General features: G+C 38.3%; 1 protein-coding gene across 2 annotated transcripts in view; it reads left to right on the top strand.

Moving 5' to 3' along the window:
• Positions 1-9,904, top strand: part of khdrbs3 (KH domain containing, RNA binding, signal transduction associated 3) — a 279,380-nt gene that overhangs the window by 250,072 nt on the left and 19,404 nt on the right. For both annotated transcript variants that reach the window (XR_001481820.1, XM_015394166.1), the window contains exon 8: positions 3,106-3,158. Coding sequence is in view for 1 of the 2 variants with exons in the window: in XM_015394166.1 (XP_015249652.1) it covers positions 3,106-3,158 (53 nt within the window). In the remaining variant the exon portion in view is untranslated. The remainder of the gene's footprint in view (positions 1-3,105; positions 3,159-9,904) is intronic.

Raw genomic sequence — 9,904 nt, 5'->3', positions numbered from 1 at the left:
GAACCCTGAACATTAAATGCTGGTACATGCCTTCTTCAGACATACAGGCTTTTATCATTATAGCCACAAGTTCAGCTACTGTAATATATGTAACAAAGGTTCCTAATTTTTCTTTTTCATCAATATTCCAAAGGTTCTTTGTTTCTCAAAAGCGTGTGCACATCATTTCCCTGACGCTATGTATAAACTTAAAATATGCATAAACTTTAACACTTTAATCTAATATCAGCAGTAAAACAAGTACCAGAACTCAGTTTATTCTAAAGGCTCACAAACAGGAGAAAGAGGCAGATTCTTTTACAGACTGGCAATATGTTAGTTTGGTCTGTATCATGTTACAAGTGAGAACTGACTTACTGTAAATGTATGATGTTGTAATTGGTCCACTGGGTTTAAAAATGTGACTGTAACATTAGCGTCATATTCTGGCCAATAGGCTGTCCGCCCAAACAATGCAGGATGTCCAGTCATAAATCTTACCCAGCAGATCCAGCCTGTGGCTTGAAAAGTACCAGTTTCATTACTTTAACATTGTTTCATCTTTCAATTTAGCTCTATATCTAACGGGCGCCGATACAAATTACCCAGACACACTTTGTATGTAGTAGGCAAATGGTACATGCTTCAATAAGGCGAGGCTATGCTTAACTCACTTCCACTTTTCCCGATCCTGACCAGACCCCTGCATAACCCCCACTGGCCATTTCCTATGCTCCTTTCAATAATTTAAGATTTCCAAATTGATTTATTTAAGTTGTCAACTAATAAACTTATTAAAGGAAGTTTGATCAACTTAATTCAATTACTTATTACTGATTGAGGCAGTTCGTTTAAGATGGAGCAGTGCTTTTTAGAGTGCATCCCTACAAATAGCTCAGCCCCTAAAGTTCTCTTGGCATTAAACACATTTGTAGCATTTTTCATAATTTGTCTGAGAGCAGGTTATGTTAGAGAACAAAAGAAAAATGCTATTCATAGAATAAAAGGAAAAACTGTGGAAATAACAGCATGGATTTAAACCTTTATTAAGCTTGTCAAGAACAGTGATTGTTGTAAAGTCTACCTGCTACAGGGAGGAAGGATCTGCAATGGCTTTCTTTTTTGCACCTAGAGAGCAGCAGTCTTTCAATAGTGTCATAAGCGGGACAGATGGACCCAGTATGCATGTTGAGATAGCCAGTAGGAAAGTACAAAACATTTATTAATGGAAAAAACAGACAGAACAGTTAAAAAAGTGCAGAAATGTCGAGCTGCGGACCTGCAGCAACTGGAGGGGCGCAATCCATCATGACTCTGGTTTCTCTATTCAGCCCATCCTCCCTTAAATAGGTGTGATCCAGTCGATGGGCAGCCAACCAGACGCGACGTGCGCTGCGCCTACCTGGAGAACATGCAGGAGGCCGATCCAGGCCAAGGGAAGACAGAGCAGGCAGGAACGGTCCAGCTTTCCAAGAGCCAACAGCTGATCATAACTTCTGACACAAACAGGAACAGAAGGAAAAAGGCTTCCTGGAATCCACAGAGCGTGAAGGCTGGTTCAGGGACAGACGGGTCCAGAAGCGTGCCCAGACAGATGAGCACGGATGCAGACAGGCAGGCTCAGATGCAGACGGGCAAGCTCAGTGGTTGAGGGAACAGAGACAAGACGTAGTACCAGAATTTCTGCAGGAAACTTTAAACTGGTCTCCTCCTTGGAGCCAGGCTTACAGGAATAAAACTGACCTTCTCCACATTCCGACCAAAAACCCTGAGGGCTCCGCAGAGAAGGACCAGGACACGATCAGAGGACAGGACAAACATTAAAGCCCTCTCAATTCACTGTCTGCCAGAAACCAGGCCACAAAACCTGTAACTTAACAAAAGCTTCCACACAGAAAATAAACAAACAAAGATCTGGCCCAATTAGCTTTTTGCGACAAAACTACTTCAATCTCCTTTTTGTACTTTGGAAAGTTTAGTACAAAATGGCCTAACCTTTAGAAGTACCAAATGTTGGGTGGACAAAATGACAATAAAATGACAAAATGTTAAGCGTAATATTACATTAAGAGTAAAACGATTGGCTGCTGTAAAATATTTCAGCAGAGTAAGTCAATTATTAGCTTTTTTAGTCATTCCACAGATTGAATAAATTGAGGTTCTAAAAATCAATGGGAATATTTAGGACAGATAAAGGATTTAAACATGATTTATAGTTTATAATTACTGTTTTGATTATTTTACTACATGACAAGTCTGCCTGCCTTAAAAATACCTTTATGTTTGTTGCTGTTGATGTCATTTAATCACCTATTGCTTACAGATGGGTGCAGTCCCACAACATTGCAAAGATTTCTTTCCCAAACAGCCAGAGAATTGTGGCCTTGTTAGGCAGAGAATAGAACCACAGGTTCACAGTCCCCAGGAAGAAAGCTACTTAACAGCAGGGAAAAATAATAATTTGATAGTTCTGTGGTGTCACAGCTGTCACCTCTTTGCCCTCAGCAGTCAGCCGGTGTTGGCTTGGCGTTCGCTGAGGGGGTGGGGGGGGGGTGTTTGAATGACGTTTTCAGCTCTCTAATCTGGGGAGCAGAGAGGTGCTCCTATCGCTGACAGTGTGACTGACAGGCAGGCGGAGAGGACCCAGCTGTGATGGCTGCTGTCGGCTCAGTGGCAGCCTTATGATGAATTGCCTCTCCTGAATGATAGCGCTGTTACCGAGTGATGTCGACGCAGGATTGTTCTGTCACTGCCTCACCGACGACCACAAAATCCAAAAATAAATAAATAAATAAACAAGCAGAGAAATGAAGCGCTCTGCAACTCGTCCCCCATCTTTTTACTTTATATTAAAGCTGCCACGCCTCATACATCTCCATAAGCAGCAATATGGAACTAGAAGCTTGTGGAGAAATAAAGGAAGGAAGCTGCCTTATATACCTACAAACTTTTAAAGCGACATAAATCATTTTTCATGCTTATTTTTCTTGTTTCAATTTCCAGTTTTAGTGTGAGTGGAAACTTCCATGGCTGCAGCACTACAACTTAATTGACTTTAAAGTGAAATAAACAGTAAATTATTCATTTAAATGTTATATTCACTTTTTTTTTTCTCTCTGCTTGCAGCTCAGATGACTACTATGAATACGGACACAGCGGGGAGTCGTATGATTCGTACGGTGAGTCGCAGACCTCCTCCTCCTCCACTACATATAGTGTCAATTGTCAGAACAATATCTCCCTTCATTTCCTGATTCTGCTCTGCTGGCTTTATCTCAGTTGCCATAGCACCTGGCTAATGGAGTGCTGTTTCAGACACATTCAGAACGAGAGTGTTTAAAAGTCATTTGTCACTAATCAGAACCTCTTCAGCTCATTTAGATAATTAGGTGGAAGCAGTGTTGTTCTAAATTAAAAACAATTACCTGGAGTGGAAGCTTGAGGTGCAGGAGTTTATATTTATAACCACCGTGTTGTAAATGTTGACTGACATTTCTTTGCATCGTTTTAATATATCCTTTGGTGATTGTTTTGCAGAACGTTTAAGAGGAATGAAATCACTCATCATACCTGTAGAAGATTTCTATTGCTGATTTCCTCCTCTCTGCTGTGGAATATGCAAAGATATTTCTGAAATTAATGATAACCTTTTGTTCATTCTCAAAGTTTCTGCAAATATATGTTATAAAAAAGGCAGCAAAGTTCGTTGGTTACCAGTTTGGTAGTTTATATTTCTTTATTCTTTTTATTGAAAAGTGGTCTGCATTTTTACTCAGCCTTCCTGTGTCAATATTTTGCAGCTTCCAAGATTTTTTATTTACACATTTATTTATTTGTTTATGTGTGTACCGATTTTGCACATTTCAGTTCAGTTAGTCTGGATGAAGAGTTTTTTTTTTTTTTAATACATCAAACTTTTCATCAGATTTTTAGCTGGATTTTCAGAGTGAACCTCGAATGCATGAATGCATTTTGGTTTCAATCACTTCATCTTTGCTCTGGCGTTAAGCTAAGCTTAGTGTCCAGCATAAAGGTGACAATTTGACTAATCTTAAGCAGATTTTTAGTAGGAAAACTCTGCATTCACACTGCATTTTGGAAACAAAAGGAACATTCTGGTCACATGTGAGCAGAGCACTGCTCCTCCAAAGTCAGAATTTTCCACAAGGCTCTTCTTTAATTAATGCTCATTCCAAAAAAGTTGAAAAACAAACCACTAGACTTTGTTTCCAAGTTTGAAGACATTTTGCTTCCTATCCAGAAAGCTTTTTCAATTCAAAATGTCAAAAACAGCGTTGAGTTTGAGGCTTTATAGAGTGGACCAAAAACAAAGCCTTGTTTTGGATTAGAAAACATGCTAATTGAACCAGACAAACGGGTCCGCCCCTTAGGACTGGGCCATCGTTTGGGTTCTTTGAATGCCTGTCTTTGTCTCTTTAATTAATGCTTTCATTTCCCCCGTCATCGGCTTTAGTGAAAACCTGGTGTTTTGGAGAAAAGTGCTATTGAGAAGCATAGTGAGTTTGAGAATTTCTTAAGGCAATGGTGAATGGTAAACAAAGAAAGGCTTGGAGACATAAAGATAAACAGAGAAAGAGAAGAATACTGACGGCTAACTGCAGGCTGTAGTGATGAAGGAGATGCAAACAAAAGGCAATATAAGGAGTAACAGCTGAATAAAATCTTAAGCTCAGGCAGAGGGAGACATTATTAAACAGGGTAAAACAGAGGAAACCCTAAAGAAGAAACTATGGAAAACATATCCAACAGTACAGAAATAATGGCAAGAATAGAAAAAAATCTTCCAACAATTGAAATGTACTAGAAAAACACCTGGCAAAAACTAAGTAGGCAGAAATAACAGAATGTAGTGAATATAGAATATAGTCTGATCATTTAGAATAGAAAATCCCTTTATTGTCCCACAATGGGGAAATTCTGGTGTTTACAGCAGCAAAAAGATTATACAAAAAATGGTCACAAAAATGTGGACCTTAGAAAAATGTATAAGAATAACATTATAGTGAAGAGTTGAAAGATAAACTATAAATATATATATAAATATAAGGGTTCCCGCGGGTCCTTAAAAAGTCTTAAAAGGCATTGAATTCTTAAAAATAAAACGAAGGCCTTAATTGGTATTAAACTGTCTTAAATCAGTCTTTAGTAGGTCTTAATTTTTAAAACATCATAAATAGGATCATTTTATTATGGTTTATTTTTGTAATATAAATAAAACGTTAAAATTGACAATTTTTTTTATTTAAAAAAAATAACGGCTCGCCATTATTGGTTCCGTCCCGATAGCGGAACCAATAAAAATGTTGTTGCGGACGGGACATTTGGGAGATGCACCATTAACTTTTTGTCTGGAATATATGAGCAAGTGTAAATGTAACCAAAATTGTCTATCCAGCCTTTTCTCCATGGCTAAAACCAGGGAACATATATGAGGCTCACTTTATTTTGTGCAAGAAGCGATTCAAGCTCAGAACGATGGGAATTAAGGCAGTGGAGTCACATGCAAATTGCGAAAAACAAAGCGTCAAAATCGAGTTACCAAGAAACAGCCGGTATTTCTCAGTTTTGTTCCACCCTTGTCTCTGCAACGCCTCCACTTATCACCAAATCAAACATACTAAGAAAACGATGCAAAGAAAAATAGCTGCAAAAAAGACTTAGCACTGGTTATGTTGTGGCTTTAAAACTGATTTGTTTTGTTCCCTGCTAAAACAAAGTTTGTGAATTCAGTTAAATAATTGTTAAAATATATCTGTCATTTGTGTGTTTTTAGCTTTCTTCCTGTTTGGGAAGCTTTTTAAAATTTGAAACATTAGTGCAGTGATTTATGTTAAATTAAACCTTTGGGTTAAATTGTCGCAAGCAGGTTTTTCTTGTGTTTCTTGTAAATTTGGTCTTAAATTTTTATTTCAAGTGGCATTAAAAAGTCTTAAAAAGTCTTGAATTTAACTTGCCTTATGGTGTAGGAACCCTGGATATATATATATATATATATATATACACACATATATACACACATATATATGTATGAATATATATTTAAAATGGGGTTAAAAATAAAATATTTTTTCTTTGGTTAAAAAAAAAATCATTACATCCATGTCTCATATAAGAAAAAAATTCTTTATCTGACTTCTTTTTTTTTAGCATCAGCTAGTATTTCTCGGGTTAGGTTACATATCTGTAAGCAGAGCCTGCTTACACAACTAGATTACTGCACGTCAGTGAAATTCCAATATTCACGTAACTAAAAATGAAAAAGCATGAAGATGTTGAGATCAAAAGTTTTTCTACTTGCAGCAAGGATTTCCACAGGTAGAGCCCAGTATGTACAGCACATATGGATATAGAAGCAATGTCTGAACTGCTTATTACAAAGAATGTATCCATCTTATTCACTCTCCATCCCCTCCAGGTTACTGACCCCATGCTCCAAAGCAAACACCCCCTTCCTTTGTCATTCCAAGGTGCTGTTTCCCAGTTTCCTCCCACAGATTTACAACCTTCAGTGAATTAACATATAGAGGATATCTGGATTACAAAACATAAAAGATCCAAACATTTTTCTAACACTGAAATAGGGCTTATTTCCAAAGAAACCTTCAAAACAGAGCGGACTGTAGGCTGAAAATGCCTATCATTGTTATCTCTAGACCTCCATGTCCTGGTAGGTTTGCAGGCTTAGCTTTATCTGTCCAGATGATGAATTAAACTGATTTTTGTTACATGTTAGGATAATTATCACTGATGATGTGTGAGTTTATTACACCTTAATATTAGCTGCCTGTTGCGTGTCAGAACTGATGATTAGTAGATGATCTAATTAGAACAGTTCCTCCATCCGTCTATATACAGTTATTATCTTCATTCTGTACGTGTCTTGTCTGGCAATGTTTGCAATAAGAATGTCATGATTTTATCAAGAGCTCGGACCCACATGCAGAGAAAACCAATTCAGAGAGACCAGGGAAAAGGTTTAACAGGTTTATTGAGGAGATATTGCAGAATATAGTGTTGCCCAGAACACTGCTCAACCGGAACTGGAAAGTGAGGGGAAGACACTGCGGTTAGTTCAGGCTCTGTGGGAAATTTGATTCTTGAACTTGAAGACAAGAATTAGGTTGTTGACTCACGTTTCCAGAAAAGTGGTTGACTCTTTGACTCCAGTCTGTGTGCGGTAGTTCCAGTGTTTGTCTGATTCGGTGGAGGGCGGACAGGGTTAACCCAGAATGTGGTTGTTTGTAGGTGAACGGAGAAACTGACTGCCACTTGGATTTCCTGCGGTTCTTGAACGGGTTGGTGTGGAGATGAATGCCTTGCTCAGTGTGAAGCTCAAACGATCCCTTGGAGGAAAGTAGATCCAAACCTCCAGTTTAAATCCCCAGCTCAGTTTGAAGCTCAGATGATCCTTCCAGGGAGAGAAGGTCCGAAAAAATCCAGTTTGCAGGATGACTTCCTGCCAAGAGGCAAAGACAAAATAACTCGGTTAGGACTCAGGTTTACAAAACTCAGTTTGACTTAGTACAAACTCAGCTTGGCTAGAGTACCCAAAACTGGCAAACACTCTGGCGTTGAGGTAGTGGCAGTCAGCAGCTTAAGAACACTCCGTTACCGAGGTAACCATCTGCAGGTATGTGAGGAGGTGGACCAGAACCAGGCGCCTCCTGGTGGAGGAAGGAAGACACAAAAACACAAACCACACAGACAGGAATCCTAACAAAGAATAATTGTCTTGATGCCAAAAAGAGCCCAACAGATTTGGTTTTCACAGCAGAGCAGTACGGCTATCGTCATAGTGGTCCGCTCGTTGCATATAAATAGCTTTATTATTATTCTTGCAGGGAGTAAGCTGGTGAAGTTTCTCAGACATCCAGGTCATAGTCATTCCAAGTTTGAAGAAGTTTCGCTTCCCTTCCAGGGGCATTGCAGTTTAAAAAAAGAAGCCAAACGACCCCCATCCCAAAGGGGTGGACCCCTTCATCCGTTTCAATTTGCATCTATACAAAACAAAAACGTTTTGTTGGGCTACTGTATAAAACCTTGAACTCAACGCTATGGGAGAGGAAGTGAAATGTCTTCAGACTTGAAAACGAAGTCAAGTGGATTGTTTTTAATTTTCTTTTGTCATGCAGGGAGTATTACAGATTATATGAACACTGCAATTGGAAAGTAGAACAGGAAAGGAAAAACAAAAGGAGAAAAGATGAAAGAAAGAGAAGATAAAAGGGAAACAAATAAAAGTGTTCGGTTAATTAGTGGACTTTTAATCAGGGAGTTTCACAATAAAGAGAAGGCTAAAAGCAAATGCATGCCACACTCTTCAGAATTAGTATTTATTAGTAACCCAAAAAAAGCCAAACAATTAATATTTTTCAAAACCTAATTTTCCTTTTCTTGGTCTGTCACCAGTTTTCACCACATGATCTTAATTACATTAGAATAGTTATCTAGCTGTCATGATAAAATAACTGCACACACTGCAAAAACGATCTCAAAATGAGTAAAAATGTCTTAAATTAAGTGTATTTACCCTTAATTTGAGCAGGTTAATAAGATGATTTGCCAATGGAATTAGTATTTTTACTCTTAAAATAAGCTATCTAGATATTATGCACTTGTTTAAAGTGTAAATTGTCTTGTTCCATTGGCAAATTGTCTCACTTCAATCCTTATTTCAAGAAAAAATGCACTGATTTTAGGAAAAAATGACTTATTTAGATTTTATTTTTTGCAGTGCAAGATATTTGATTTCAAAGATTTCACTTTTCCAGCCTTACTTTTGTTCATTATTTTTCTTTTTTCCTTCTCATTCCACGTAAATGGCTTCATATCCATTAATTTAACAATGTTTTCGAATTCTTTTCTAATATAAAAGTAATACTTCATTGAACTGCTACTCAGTTTGACAAGTTCTAATAGGACCTGAGCTGCAAACAGCTCCAGTTGCAGCAAAGTTCTGGAAAAAACCGACACCCCCCTAGGCAGTGTTCAGCAAACCTATGTCAGCTTTTTGACAAGAACCGATAGGATGTGGGCCAAGGTCAGATCTGCTGCAGCGTGCATCCATATGACAGCAGCATCACAGAGCTGTAACTGTGCAGCTGTACTGCAGCAGGTTGATACATCTTTTATATTTTGTTGTACATTTGGCTTTAGTGTGAACTTGACTGGTTTAGAAGCTTGTCCTGATAATTCCCTAATACTGCATTATCTCCACAATACCTTGTTTACATTCTCTCCTGATTCAGCTCCTGAATTGGATTATTGAAATGTATTATTCATGATATAAAACACAAAAAGAGGAATGTTTCAATTTAAGAGATGCCAAGGCAGGGAGACGCTTTCATTGTCAGGAGGATTATACAAATCTTATGCGTCGCGCTTTAATACACACAGATAAAAAGGAAGACAGAGGACAAAGCAATGCATCATTCAGTAAAGTTACCTATAGTCATTTTATTGTTCCTTGTAAAACTATTTATACATTTTGATATGAATTTACCACAAAAAATGTACTTTAATGTAAACTATCTTGTGGCGGCTCTTACTGTTGGGTTATGGTTTTGATCTGCCTCAGTCTGAAGTCGGTTTTGTTTCAGGTTTTTCTTTCTTATATTCATCATCTATCGCCCCACCCTCTCTGAAGGGCTTCCCCGTCCTTATTGTAGGAAATTATCTCCACTGCATGATGCTGTCGTGCCACTCAGTTTCCATTTTCCAGTCATAGATTGAATCCTCCTCAGGGCCCTTTTCTCACCCTGACGATTTAGCCAGCATATGCCTGACCTCCCAGAATCTCCTATATCGCTAACCTGACTCCGCCAGATGGATTTGCTCCGCATATCCATCTGGAAACCTTCCGTTGAAGTAATTTTGGGAAGGGGCGAAAATACTGGTTAGCTGA

Source organism: Cyprinodon variegatus, unplaced genomic scaffold (assembly GCF_000732505.1).
Source record: "Cyprinodon variegatus isolate N-32 unplaced genomic scaffold, C_variegatus-1.0 Scaffold675, whole genome shotgun sequence".
Lineage (NCBI taxonomy): Eukaryota > Metazoa > Chordata > Actinopteri > Cyprinodontiformes > Cyprinodontidae > Cyprinodon > Cyprinodon variegatus.
Note: the sequence above shows the minus strand (reverse complement) of the source record. Positions and strands in the feature narration are given on the sequence as shown.